Source organism: Amborella trichopoda, chromosome 13 (genome assembly GCF_054954075.1).
Source record: "Amborella trichopoda isolate Santa Cruz 75 chromosome 13, AtrichopodaSantaCruz75HAP2 v2.0, whole genome shotgun sequence".
NCBI lineage: Eukaryota > Viridiplantae > Streptophyta > Magnoliopsida > Amborellales > Amborellaceae > Amborella > Amborella trichopoda.
This window is the reverse complement of record NC_142348.1, coordinates 31,841,495-31,856,562: the sequence shown is the minus strand read 5'-3', so window position 1 is coordinate 31,856,562 and position 15,068 is coordinate 31,841,495. Positions and strand designations below refer to the sequence as shown.

The following is a 15,068-nucleotide window of genomic DNA, read 5'->3' as shown; positions in this document are numbered from 1 at the left end:
CAACTTACCTACATTATCATTACCAATAATAACATATTTAAAATAACTTTCGACTTACATTTACTACAATAACAATATCAAATTGGCAAAAAGAAAAAAAAAGCCCCATAAGTTATATTAGGATTATTTATTCTTAACCATCTCCAGTCCTATTTTTGGTGAAGAAAACTTATTTTTATTTATTGTTTAAGTTGTCTTCTTAAAAAGGCCCAAGATTCCCCAGAATCAACTGAAGAACTGATGAGCTTCTCTTCCCCATCCAAAACAAAGCATCTAAATAGAATTTAACAACATCATTACCATTATTACTCCATATACTCAATTACTGAAAACTATAAAATATCCCTTTCAATAAGAAAGAAATGCATTTGCAATATATATTTATTAGATATAGAACACACACACACACACCTGGCAGAGTTTCCATTCTTCCCTCTTGCAGGGCTAAGACCACTAGAACACATCTCGTCCTCTTGTTTTAATTTGCTTAGTTCCTCTGCCAATGCAGCCCTCCTGAAAGGCAGTTGAAATCAAACTTAATATGCATGCTTTCATTGTGAACCAGACATACGTACACAACGCAGACCATATATCCAACCATGAGTTCATGAATACGTACACTTGACTTTGCTTTTCATATTCACAACGGACCTCATGCACATTCACCATAACTTCCAATTCATGATCAAGCCACCTTTGCAAAGATTTTTCATTGCTCTGTGACTGGAGTGTTATAAATCAGAAAGAGAATAGAAAAAATTGTTTGCCTAGTTCAGCGATTACACAAAGTGTACATATTCCAATTTTCGACTTATTAGCTACATTTCAACTGCCAGTATAGTGCAGAATGGGAAAAACAGTTCTATGATTTGAAAAAGTATACACAGGCACATAATAGTTTTTGAGAATTATACACGGGCAGATAATGATATGAAGTTCTCAAAGAATTACCTGGCCAGGTGACACATTTCCACCACCGGCAACTAAAGAGAAAAAAGCATGAGTCAGAAAGGAAGTCAGGCGCACATGAGATGATAGTTTTCTATTAAAACAAATTTACCTCCAGTATCGCGAGGAGAAGACTTCCTAGTCTCAAGTAACTCCTTTAGCCTCTTCGTGGCCATAGCAGCCTCTTCTGTCTTTCTTTGAAGAACCTGTAAGCGAAAGAAATTTGTCTATTAACTTAGCTTATCTATTTTCTGGTTAACTTAGAGCAGCCAAAGATAACAGATTGCACAATGTCTCTCTAGGAAGAGGAGGTCGGGGTGGAAGGTGCAACAAAGGAACATCCAAAGTTCCATTTTCACCAGGTTCGGAGTTATCATTCTTAAAAGTAATAATTTAAGTTTCCAAATTAGAAAATACATCAATGAATGGACCGACAGAAAAATTTGACCTCAAACAGCTAATAAAAATTTATGTTATCCTGAACCATGCAGGGTCATGGATAAACAACACCCAGCACTATAAGTTTAGCATTTGAAGCATGTGTGAAAGGTTCTTATGCCCAGGGTCGTCATGCACACCAAGTTCAAAGAAAAATAGAGGGAAAAAACAAAGATAATAGTGATGGCAGCACTTGCCTCAAAAAAAACTAATAGTAAAGGTGACCCATTAAACCTCAGTATGTCCTACTCAAAACTTGTAGTAGTTGCGGTAGGGATGTTGTGATTAGGAACAACATGTAATTAAAACTAAGTAGTCTTCGTGTAGTACGAACTGTCAGAAAAAGACACTGCAGACTTCATCCATGGAACCTTGCTAGCTGGCATCCAAGGCAACTTTTGAACCCGTACAACACTTATCAAAGTTGAATGACTGTTCAACTCATAATTATCCATTCATCCCGGTTCCTATACAGCATGTAAACATGTTACTGAGAGAAGAGAGTATGAATACTTCCAGACACATGACAACCTGTTTATGCTTACATATATATGTATAAACACTGTTTTCGTTGCTTAACAAAAGAAAAGGCATGTGAAGAAGTCGGAAGTGATAGAGACACATGGCTGTAAATATCTTTGTATGATCATCCATTTATCATTTCGTGTAAATTGTTCCAAGGCTTGTGTCAACTATATTACACCAATTGCACATCTTATTTTACAGAACTTTTGTAGTATTAGATAAAAACTAGGATCTTCTTTAAGCATTAAACTAGATCTATAGTTGGCTCTTACCAGGACGGAGATGAACCCTAAGCTTCCTTCCAGTATAGGCCCTAAGCATGACTACCCACTTTCTCTCTAATCAGTACTTTCTGCTCTCGCTTGTTACAGAAGGGGTGGGGTTCCAGCCCATTTGGCATTAATTCCTTACTTCGGAGAAAAAACCTTTGCAGTTGTACCATTGTTATTTCTGCTTTCTTACTTGCTGTTAGCTTCTTGTGACCCATTGCATTCACATCCATCATGTGCACCCTTGCAGCAACTAGATGCATGCATTATTTTCAATGCTTTGTTACATAATAAAGAAAAATAATCCATGTTGACAATGATCCATCATTCAAGAGAACACCAGTTAGACATAGGCTAAAGCATAGTAAGAAACCAATGAGGGTTAAAGAGAGAACAACCATAGGTTCAAGATACACCTATAGCATGTCCTTGAGTAATATCCAATACATGTCATGAATTGAAAGATAATAAATGGCCTTTAAAGGGTTTGGGAAAAAGTGTTGCGATGAAATGAAGCTCAAATCTTTAACCAAAATCATGTAAACTAAGGCATGCTAGAAACAAAATTTCAGCTCAAGCAGAAGACATTGCAATCAGAAGATGTTTTCAGAATGATAGACTTCTCAGAAAGCTGTCATGGAGAGAAGAAAGGACCCTAGAAGAACAAATTGTGAACAGAACTACACCTGGCAGATACAAGGTTTGGTGGATTATAAAGAATGGATCATTTGTAAGAACATAAGTGATACAGAATATAAAGAGAAACTGCAAATCCAGGAGAAGCATGATCAAAGAACACATGACAGGTTATTCACATGCATCGTTACATATGTATAGGCAATGAGACTTGAAAAGGAAAGAACCAAAGATATTAATGAGCGACACGTTTCTTGTCAACTATGGCATAACGTTTACAGAAATTACAAAATCATAAATTTCCACTAAAAGCAATTCATCAAGAAAGCCTTCTCTCTTTTGTTGGTGCTATTTGATACATTTGAAGGAACACTTCTGGGGACACATTTGTGAGTGCCACATCATATCTGCACCGCTACAAACTAGTCCTAACAAGACTCAGCATTTAAGCCACAAAATTGTAAAGGCAAATTAAAATCCATTACATTATTTCACTGTGGAAGTGAAAAGTGCATCTGAATTCTGTTGATAGATGATAAAAAAGTCACATAGGAAAAGAAGGAAAAAGATGCATGCTTTCTTTTAATCAGCTGAAAAACATACATGTTGACAAAAGAAGTTCCAGGGCTACATAAGTAAATGATCAAGTATATGGTAATTCCTTTCAATAGGGTTGAAATAAAGAGATATGTAACCCATTGCTTTCATAACTATTTGCATTCTCAAATGATGTTGTGCATATATTTTGAAATTAACCGTGAAACAAGATAATTATCAGGGTTATACCATTTTCTGCCGTTGGTTCAAAGCTTGCAACTTCCTCCTTTCATATTCGTTTCTCCTTCCCTCCTTCCGCAGCTGACCATGCATAAGCATTCAATCAACTGTATAAGTAAACAGAACCAAATGCATTCCAATAAACTGAATAGAACTCATTGAAATGAGAAATAATTATAAGACAAGAACAATATAGCAAGCATACACCATCTACGCCAATGCTATCAAGATCGCACCAGTTGTCATTTCAGCTGTCAGCCAGCTTTCAACAAATGATCAGAAAAATATTGAGTATAGAAAAATACTTCAAAGCCAGTCTGAACCGGTCCAAACTGGCTGTTCAAACCATTTGAGACTGGCTTTAACCGGTTTTGATCAATATGCAAGTTCAGTGATTGAACTAAACCGGTTACTGGTCCAATTCCCGATCCGACTGAACAGAATGGCCAGTACATTCCAGCCCTAATTACATTTATATGCACAAATTTCACACTAATCCATCTAAAATTAGATAACAAGGGATACACTTGAGGAAAAGTAAGCTATTTAGACAAGTCATCCCTCAGAATTGAATAACAAAAAATCGATGACCAATCTTTGAGGCAAAATTAATAACATGTAACATATATATTGACCAAATAACATAAAAAATCTACCATAACTGAAAGAAAGAGAAAAAAAGAGATCAGGTGATCTGAGATCAGGTGATAAATCAAATGATGGAAGACTACCCACATCTCCTCACTCAAGAACAACCACCCTTCTAAAATGACAAAAGACTAGTACTCCCCCAAAAACTTCAATGCAGCTAATCATCAAAGCCTTGACAATTACTTGATCCTCCTAACATTAAACTCCAGGTTTAACGACTCGTACTCAGCCCCTGGTCAAGCTGAGTACCTAGGTACATCTCAGGTTTATATTAAAAAATTAAAATAAAAATTATTAAGTTGTGTTTTACAATGATTTTTGAGTTTTTATTGTCCAATGCCCTATGTTTGTACTGTCCTTTTTGTTTGGATTTTTCTAAAATGTCTCCAACCCTATATTAATTCTTTCTAAATCTATGTTTTTTATGTTTTTTCATCTTATTTGGATTCCTTATGCTACTTTTAGTTTTGCTTCACTTTTGTAAGTTTTTATGTTATTTTTAGCTTTTTTTATTGAAAAAATTTTATATAAGGTTGACACCTTAAAATGTAGAATTAGGGTGCACCCCAAAAATCCTTTGAAAGAAGTTGTTTTGATGTTGGAGAAACATCTACTCGATCATCTCGACATTGAGATGTATGGATAAGGAGAAAAAAAAGATTTCAACTCCCAAAAATAGTACATTTTGCAGTCAGCCGAGTCCTTGGCCCTCCGTAAAGGTCTCAAGCTCTTCGAACCTTCAAGGCCACAACCCCTCATCATCAAAGAAGATGCTCAAAACGTTATCACTTGGGCTTCTAGGTCCTCCCCTTGCTCCTGGTCACTAACACTTATTTATGATGAAATATCCTATATTTGCAAGGATATGATCATCTTATGGAGGCATACTTGGCGATAATCCAACACCGAAGCGGACACCCTCGCTAAAGCCAGAATGCTCACCAGCACCACCTGATTTTTTGGTTTTCACAGTCGGTTTAAAGCGTCCTGTAATTTTTGCTTCTATTTACTGGGTTGTCCTTTATGGAGTAGTCCCATTTTTTGTATAGGGCTACCACTAGTTGAGAAGCCTATTTTTTTGTCAAGGGCACCCCTCTTGTGTGTGGCTTCTACCCTATCCATGTTAACCTATCTTCTCCTTTAATAGTTAACAATTTCAAAAAAAAAAAAAAAAAGCGCATTTTGCAACACATTATCTGGACCGTCCATTTTCAAGATTTTCGTACGTTTATAGCTATTCTTGATTTGAACGATATTTGGAGTTTAAAATTTAATAATTAGATATGAAATTAGACTCTCGTGCCATCTTAAGAATTTTCGACACCAAAATTGCATCAAAAGACAAAGTTTGGAGGTGCATCTTATTTTGATTGTTTAAGGATGCAACCTTACGCAAACAACCATTTTTTTTTTGGGGGGGCTTTGTACATTTACTCAGCTCAGGCCGGGGCCGAGTCCAAGGCCCAAGCCAAATCAAAAAACATTGTTAAAATCACATTGTTTCATAGTCACATACATCATACCATTCCTTCTAAGTAAAATACAGTATACAGTAAGCGATATTCCGAAGAGAACACCCTCTATAGAATTCTCTACAATTCGGGGAAGACACCTGGAACAAAGACAGAGAAACCAAGGCATATGTATTTGAGTAAACTTTTTAATACCTGCAAGAGCTCCTTCTCACGAGAAGCCTTCCACAAACGAAATTGTTCTGCCTCTTGTTTTATCCTATGCTGCAATTGGACCTGCCATCCAGAAAAGATACTGAGAAAGGAGTACCACAGGGTTCCCAGAAGAGTATGACAATTATGAATGATCACTAGCAAGAAAAAATGATCACTAGCAAAAACTGCATATCACCTTTTGTGCCTTAATAGATTGTATTTCATCCTGGAGCCTTTTCGCTGCTTCATCACTTTTCTGCTTCTGCTTTATAAGGTGAACATGGCTTTCTTGTTTCTTCTTAAGATCTAAAATCTGAATTGTAACATGTATAAACATCAAAAAGATAAACCATATCTGATCAATAATCGAACTACAGCAATCAGAAAACAATTTAAGAGCATCATTATACACAACATATAAGTTTCAGCTAAACGTTTTAGCAGTATATTTTTCTATCATTTCAAAGTTCCAACAGAACCACTTCACCTGTGATTCAAGGGTTTTTAGTTTCTGCAAATGAACTTCCCGCATTTTGTGTGTTTGTCCATCGGAAGTGGCAGCAAGGCTCTCAACTTCAGCAAAAAGGTGGTCTCTCTCTTGCTTTTGTTTGTTTATCAAGCACGAAATGAATAAATCAGATCATAAGAAAACTCCAACTGATAACACAAACTTTAAACAAGATCAGGATGGGAAAAGAGCTGGCATAATTCCACCAACCTGAACAATACGTTTTTCCTCCTCCAGTTCCAAGAGCTTCTTGCCAAAATGTTGCTTAAGAGCTAGAGTGTCAACTCCACCAAACATTTTCATCTCTGACTGCCGAATGAAAAGTGGCAGTTAGAAAACTACAGAGTAAAATTAACAAAGCAAAAATTCTGATAAAGAATTTGTGTAGAACTTTCTCAACCATCAAAACATTTATATCTTTCAAGAAATCAGAGTATGCAACTGTGAACTCAGATACAAAGGAGGTAAGACATTAGAATTCAAGCAAGGTGTAGATAACCCCACCATACACCGGGGGGGAATTTTCACTAAGGAGATTCTCAAAAACCTACAAGCCTGAATCCTAGGGACCACACTAGCATAGTGAATCATAGGACATACCAGATTGTAGTACACATCCAGACCACAGTCCAGACACCAAATATTCCCTAAAAATTATGGGAACTTATTTTTAGGAGAATCGAAACCAAAAATAAGGCAGGTCCCAGCATGTTAGGGAAAAAAAATCCGAAACTGCCAGACACAGGACTGAAATTGCGAGGCTAGTTGCCAAAGGGAAACACCGGCCATGCAGCAAAATTCGGAGGCTGGAGAGCTCAAAGGCACGGTATGAGCCTCTTGCAGTGATGCATAACAAGCCACTGAGGCATGGACAACCCTAGTTATAGGCCTCTTCCAGTGATTTTTGGGGGATCTTCCAGAATAGACAGAAACCTAACCCTATCCTCCTCAGTTCCAACCACTATGCCAAGACCGGACTCGGCCAAGGAACTCGCCCCCTGGCCGACGCGAATTACTCAAGGACTTGGCCGAGTCCTGCATAGGGTTGAAAATCCCTCAATAAATTGAAAAAAAGAAAAGAAAAAAGAAAAAAAATTCAAAAAATAAGATACATGTAGTTAAAGCAAAATAAAACAAAAAAAAACTTAACGAGTCAAATTAAGATTAAGTATTGGAAAATGGATTTAGAAAAAACAGATTTATTGTAGTTGGGGGCATTTTAGAAAATCAAAAAAAAAAAAGAGAAAATATAAAAATAGGGGTTTATGGAAAAAACATTCACCAATCTTTACCAAAAATAACAAATCGTACACAAAAAATTTTGAACCAATTGCACATTTTTCTTACAATTTTTTTGGAATTTTTTAAATTTCTTTTAATAATCCCGAGTTGTACACACAACTTAGGGAAACTTGGCCACGAGGCTGACTTACTCGGCCAAGTCTCACCATATTGCTTCTAACACAACAAACCCTAGAAAACCCCCTAGCAAACCCTAGGTGAGCTCAAACTCAAACCTCTGTAAAAATCCAATCAAACCTAGAAGAGGAACATTCCTTCTAGCATTGAAGCCCTAGACGAATATTCCTAGGCTCAAAACCCTTCCCTAGAGTTCAAGAAGCTACTGGTTCAGCCAAACTCGAAGAGGAAGGACCACAGACTCACCGTACTGTCTGATCCGAACCTAAATTCGGGTGCCAGGCCTAGGGGCCAAGCTTCCAGGTATCATTCTTTTCCTTTTCTTTCATTTTCCTTACTTTCTCTCATTATTCGTAGTTGCATTTCTAAAACCCTCCAAAAGGCATCTCTTCCTATTTTCTTACAATTTACAATGTCTCTCTAGTTTACACAGATCTAAGCAGGCCCCTAGCCGATGATCTGTGACGAAAGAGTCTCCCCCAAGGCCAATTACTTATTGCAATTTGACATGACCCATCTCTACTAGTCATTTTAAATAACTATGTTTCGACATGGATCAGGTTGAGATAGTCTTTCATAGTCTGACTCTTCCACAATCGCATGTAAAAAGTTTGGTGCCCACAGTGGGGCTCGTCAAGCTTGGATCTTCATAAGAACAGTCAAAACAATCCCTGAAACCCAGTTCCAAAGGTTGTTTCTGACCATTTAGGGACAATAGAAGAGAGCATTGAGGCCTCTGGATGTGTTGGAAGCCGAATGATTTCAGCAGCTCATATGCAACTGCTGGAGGCTCATAATGCGCCACTGATACGGTTCAGCAGTGCACCACGTAGTCATTCCAATGGCTCACCATGCTCCGTTGCTTTCCAGCACCCACAGCTTCCCAAGGGGCCAAATTCTTCTTCTGACAGTTTTTTTCTTTATTTTTTATGGTTTCCATTCATGTTACTGAAAATCAGTGTTTCAAAAAGCGCTAGGCAGCTCCTAGGCGGTCGGGGGGGTCCACGCTGCCCATCGCCTAGGCAGGCGGTCAAAACCTGGGTGGCCCAAAAGAAATTTTTTTTTTTGGGGTTTTCTCTCTCTAAAATAGCCTCTAATGGGCTTTAGTATTAAAAAAATGACCAAAAAATACCCTCAAAGAGCCATAGTTCTGCCCCTGGGTGGGCCGCAGGCCCTGGGCGACCGCCTAGACTGATTCAAGCGGGGGCCCAGGGAAATCCGCCTAGGTGGCCACTCAGGCATTGGGCGGTCCGCTTTTTGAAACAATGCTGAAAATTAAAAAGTTCATAGAAAACATACAAAAAAAAGGTTGTTATTTGTTGTCTCTTATTTCTCCAATTAAATTTTATTTTTACTAAAATAAAACAAGCTGCCTGCCTTCCTTTCGCTATTTCTATGAATTGTCGTATCTATTGCATTTTTAGGATTTGTATCAATATTGCTATAGAATATTTGCTTGCTAATTTTCATTTGAACTAGAATATTTGCTTGCAATATTTTGGTTACATAAAATATTTGCTTGCCTTATTTGTTGTGTGCCTGTCACTTTTGCACCAAATCCACTATGTGCACTTTTTCGCACATCTTACACACACCTACTAAAAATCATTCCAAATTTTCTAAACCCACGATCAAGTTCTGAGGGGAACCTTGCTCGTTAGAACTAGGACAGTTGGAGACCACAACTTTTATGTGAGCACCACTCCACTAACCTTACCTCTAAGAGTACCCCACATGAATAGGACCCAAGCACTCGCTTCAAGGCAAGATCAGGACCCACATGGGTGTATCTAGACCTGAGAAACATTTCATGTCTTGTCTAGGTCCACTATCCCCCCCTTGAACCCCTACCTATAGAAGTTACATCAAATCATTTTAAACCATCTTTATCTTGCCAATCTAGCATAGGTTAGACTCAACTCTCATATCTTATGACCTAATTGAGCTAGGACCCGGCTCACACATCAAGCCCATATACTGTCACAGGCCCCATCTACTACATCGACCTGCCGGTCTGGGGGCATCTCACACCTTGGACTCATGAGATATTAGTGGGCGAGTCAGATCTCAACCCCCATAGGAACTTAATGTGGGACCCTATGACTACCATTTAGGAATTTAATGTGGACCTTATGACTACCATTTAGGAACTTAATGTGGGAAGGAAAGGTGGCAAATTAAATCCATCTTTTCCCTAACCTCAAGCAAGTAAAAATCAGTAGTAATGGAGAAAACATATGATTGTAAATCAAGCCAAGAGAACTTTCTTCCTTCATAAAATAAAATTCATTTCAATAACATAAGCACCCCATAAAGTGATGTCTCCCCTTTTATAAGCCTATGCCCAAAAATTAACTTAATATCTAAGTAAATAATTTAACACTCTAAATTACCCCTAAAGAATATTAAAAAGTCAAAAAATACCCCTGTGAACAGTAACTATGAATGGTAACTCGTAAAAGATATTATGAGCAGTACTTGCTGAATAGTAAAAAAATAGAAGCTAAGTGTTGGAGATAAACCCCACATTACAATTCCTAAAATATTAACCCGAATAAAAATATAAAGTACACCCACATTCATGAAATTTCTTAAAAAATAAGATTAACTATTGAATCTCCTAGCTCTTGATTTCATTCATTCAACCCACTATTGGTGAGGGAAAAGAGCTCTTTACAGTCATCGCCTCCAGTTGCTTCCTCTTTACCTCTTTACCACAACACTATTGGAGTCATTACCATCATTACGACGATTATTTCCATTGACTGCAACTTGTTCTCGCAATAAATAGGAACTCCAAGTTTTTTATTTTAATTGAATTGTTCATCAAAAAGCAGATCACCATCAAAGATAGGATCACCTGGTTCTTTATCAAAAATACGATCATTGTCACAAATAGGAGCACTATCAAAGATAGGACCATCCACTAATTTAAAGACTATTGAAGCTAATTGAAGATTGGATCCTTAACATTCTCCTTCAAAATTATGCTCCCATTGAGTGTCCATCCCCCCAAGCCCCAACCCGAGGGGGGGGGCTACAAACATAACAACACCAACACTAAAGCCATATTAGTCGTGCCCCTAGTTCCTTATACTCACCTTAACAGACCTACAGGAGCGACTAAGGTATCAACAGTCGTATCTTTCCGAAAGATAGTTCTTCCTAGCTTTTAGTCCGAAGGCTAGCACTCCTAGCTTTTAGTCCAAAGGCTAGCAATTAGTCTATTCCAAAGGCAAGCAATAGCAAGGTGTTCTCTTGTCGTCAATCTTATTAGTCGTTGTCTCCACTAGCTGTAGGCCGCAGAAAGATTGGGTGCTAGAGGAAAGCACTTTGTAAACAACATATAGGAAAGTTGCTAGAAAAGCTAACTGCTAACAGCAAATGACAACCGTTTCACTCGAGAATAGCCTCGAACCAGGGCACTCCACTTCATAGAACCTCGCTAAGGATCAAACCTATCTATATAACTAGACACATCATTAGCCCGCTCCAACCGAAACTCAAACTATAATTCGTACCAATCTCCATAAAAACCCTCACAATATGGATCTTTATCCCTGTAGATTCTTCCTTGTTTAGGGGCACATTGTTGCTGACCTCCATTGCATAACAATTGTGTAACCCTCTCCATCAAGTTGACGATTTCCTTACGCAAATGAATCAGATCCGCATCCCAACAACTAAGACCTCCACAACCAACCATCACAATCTCTAATCGTCTTCAAACCGAGCTATTGATACCACTTGATGCAGGACAGAAAGGTGGAAAATTGAATCCAACTTTTTGACAAACCTCAAACAAGAAAAAATTAATAATAATGGACGAAAAAGCATGGTTGTAAATCAAACCACAAGAACTTTTTTCATTCATAAAATAAAATTCATTCCAATAACATAAGCACCCCATCATGAAACATCCCACCTTTTACAAGCCTATGAAATGCTAAAATTAACTTAAGATCTATGTAAAAAATGTAAGACTCTAAAATACCCCTAAACAATAGTAAAAATTTAAAAAATGCCCCTGTAAACAGTAACTCATGAATAGTAAATAGTGACATGAAAAAGAAAGTAAGTGTTCAAAATTAACCCCATATTATAATTCCTAAAAAATTAACCCCAACAAAAAAAACTAAAACGTACAGCCACATCCATGAAACTAAAAACTAAAAATAAAATTTTTGAATCACCTAACTCTTGACCTACATTAGAATTGTGGATCACCAACCCTACACGGCCCAGAGCACCATTAGTCATTAGGGGCTCCGATCAAATATTCAAGTAACATCGTGTCAGTCTATCAACCAGAGTCCAAGCCTTGGACCATCTCTAGCCAACCAGCTCGGACCGGGTTAACCCCCATGACCAAATATCGACTTGAAGCTCAAACCAAGGATCACCCACCAAGGGTCACGCATCTAATAAGGGATCTAGCTCAAGTCATCAACATTTGAGCCAAGGAGGTTCAAAACCATCCAGTGAACAATCGGTATTGCAAGCTTTCTTTCATAGCTTGGCAAGTCATGACTGCACCATCCGGATATCAAACAGCCGGCTAATTCAGCTTAACAAACTCGCAGGCCATCAACCAACCTTTAGGGCAACCTAGTCAACCAACTCATCAAGCACAACAATCTAGATTAGGCAACCAATCGGCTAACCCAGTCACCATTATGCCGACGGTTCAGTTAAGCAAGATGGAAGAAAACATGAAAACCCTTCAGGGTGGCCTAGAAAGAATGGAGACCCGAGACTTCTCAAATATCAACCCCTAGAGCTTACGTCCAAGAGATCCTTAGGAAATTAGAAGACCTCCCAAGCCAGATTCATCATGCCGAAATTCAGATACATTCACGGAAAAGGGGATACAGAGTTGCATGTCCAATCCTCCCTCCTCACGGTTCGAGCCTTGAGCAATAGGCCCTACCGCCTTAAGGCGATGCTCTAATACAACCTATCAGAAGAGCCGCTCATATGGCACCGAGAGAGAATGAAAAATCACCCACATGTCACACCTAACAAGATGTTCAGACATTTTGCCACACACTAATGAGAGGCAAAGTGTCGACCAGTCTCCCTCGACAAGCTAAGGGCTACAAGCCAAAAGGTCAGCGAATCCTTCAACTACTACATTGCCCAGTTTAAAGAAAGTGCTTCAGAGGTCATGGAGTGCTCACTTTCTGATCCCGCGAGAATCAATACTGTCATTGAGAATGTAAGGGTTAAGTACAAATCCTTCTTCAGCAAGGGGAATCCACCCTTCTCATTTGATTCTGTGATAGAAAGGGTTGAACTTTATGAAAGGGCGATGATGCGTGCAGACAGCATCAAAATCATTGGACGATCAAGTATTACCCACACCTATGCAATGGCAAGACGAGAGTGAGTCCTCACTCGGAGTGAGGTATGCCAAGTTGAAATTGAAGGGCTGAAATTTCATCCCGAGGTTATATCTCCAAAACAGCCTTAACACACGGATCACTCATACACATGGTGGTCGCAAAGTCCGATGCCTAGGGAATTCACACCCATCGATGAACCAACAAATGATGTTCTTAAGCTTTTACTCAAGCGAAAGCTTGTAAAATTGCCGAGGTTTGGACTCCTCTCCCCATTGGGGACGAATCAAAGTGGTGTACAGCACCAAAACTACACCACAACATCGATGAATGCTTCGACTTCAGGCATGTAGTCCAGGAACTTATCAACAAAGGCACTATAAGCATCAAGGAGAAGGAGGCCGATAATGTTTCCCAGACATATGAAGAAGAAGAAAGGACTCCGGTCGCCTCAACAACAGCAGATGCTAACCTAGTCAAGAATAATGAACCAAGAACCCAACCCAGATTGGAAGATCGTCCAATATGACCTTGGGGCACGAGAGGAACATGGCCCCCAAGATCTATAGCTAGGGATCCCCAAGATCACGATCATGAGGATTACCTTAGCATCAGGCCATAACCCAAAAGGAAGATGATGAGCAAGTTATCCCACAGGGAGCTCCCTTGATAACCAAGGATATAAACCTACAAGGGGAACATTCCATCCTCATATTGAAGAAAGACTCATGGGAAGTACATCCAAGTCAAAAAATGGACTCAAACACTCCAACCTCTTCAAATTTGGATGAAGAGATGTATCTCATAGAAATTCTAAGAGGCCCACCCGAGCTGCCTTCGCCAGACTTTCTAGAAAGCCCACCCAAGTGAGATGAGGAACCAAACTAGAGGGATCAATCAAGCTTCCTGCCCAGGCTAACAATCCACTTAAGAAGGATTAAGAACTGGAAATAGAAGAATCCCTAAAGGATAATGGGAATTGGGGCATGTCTTCTCTAACAGTGACACCACAAATTCAGAATGATCTCCCTAATAGGACACAAGTCCACATCCATGAAGGAGAACCAATAGAGGTTGCCCCAGCTGACCAATTGATAAGGGCAGACTCGTATAATGAAGAAAACCTAATAGGAGCAGCTCCACCCAGGCCATTGATAGGGGCGACCTCATTTCAAGAGAACTCCCCAACATGGACAATAGGTGATGTCAATGCCTCATCCAGCGCTCCCAACCAGCAGCAAGGCAATCGAATACTCATGCAATTCAATCCTTGTCCAAGAGTCCTATGACTTGAGCATCAAGGATGAGCTCAAAAAAGAGGTAATTACACAAGAACAACCCTAGGTTCTCACTGAGAGGGACCATAAGAAGGGAGTAGGGTGATCGCTTGCCCCTTTTAAAAACCAAGCAAGGCATTCACTCCTACGTAGTTCTCATGCTCCAAGGCATTGAAGCCCATTTTAGCAAAAAATTAACATATTTTCGAATAAACCTTTTAAAAGCAACACCAGTACACCAAGACCGAATACTGTCTATGAGTCTCATATCTCTAGAAATACCAATAGGCATCACGAGGTCGAGAAGCCACAAACTGGATAGTCCTAGGCAACCTGCGGCACCAGCTTTTTTAACACCCCCATCATGGTGGCATTTAGTTAAAAAATTTAGCCCCAAATCAATTTAAAACACTTTTAAAAATATAAAGTTATAAATAATTTAGGGTAGTTGACGATAAACCCTTTTAAAAGAAATAATCCATTGAACTTAGCAACCCGGGCAACAAATTGAAGGACAAGGAAACTTATAGTGATTTCGAGTCCAAAAATTCATGGTTCAAATGAAAGTAGTTCAAAGGGAGTTTGACAAGAGTTCAGCAACCACCATCGAA

General features: G+C 38.9%; 1 protein-coding gene across 22 annotated transcripts in view; it reads right to left on the bottom strand.

Moving 5' to 3' along the window:
- The window catches only part of FRA1 (P-loop containing nucleoside triphosphate hydrolases superfamily protein), a 46,794-nt gene that overhangs the window by 9,986 nt on the left and 21,740 nt on the right, over positions 1 to 15,068 (bottom strand). For 5 of the 22 annotated variants that reach the window (XM_020670978.2, XM_020670979.2, XM_088855488.1 and 2 more), the window contains 9 exons: positions 6,630 to 6,728; positions 6,399 to 6,512; positions 6,108 to 6,224; positions 5,912 to 5,992; positions 3,603 to 3,674; positions 1,061 to 1,154; positions 952 to 983; positions 620 to 723; positions 412 to 513 (listed from right to left, as the gene is read on the bottom strand). In XM_020670978.2, the coding sequence (XP_020526637.1) occupies positions 412 to 513; positions 620 to 723; positions 952 to 983; positions 1,061 to 1,154; positions 3,603 to 3,674; positions 5,912 to 5,992; positions 6,108 to 6,224; positions 6,399 to 6,512; positions 6,630 to 6,728 (815 nt within the window). Of the gene's footprint in view, positions 1 to 411; positions 514 to 619; positions 724 to 951; positions 984 to 1,060; positions 1,155 to 1,583; positions 1,854 to 2,021; positions 2,434 to 3,602; positions 3,701 to 5,911; positions 5,993 to 6,107; positions 6,225 to 6,398; positions 6,513 to 6,629; positions 6,729 to 15,068 lie in introns of those variants that run through there. The other 17 variants (XM_020670981.2, XM_088855489.1, XM_088855491.1 and 14 more) reach the window with 8 other exon arrangements.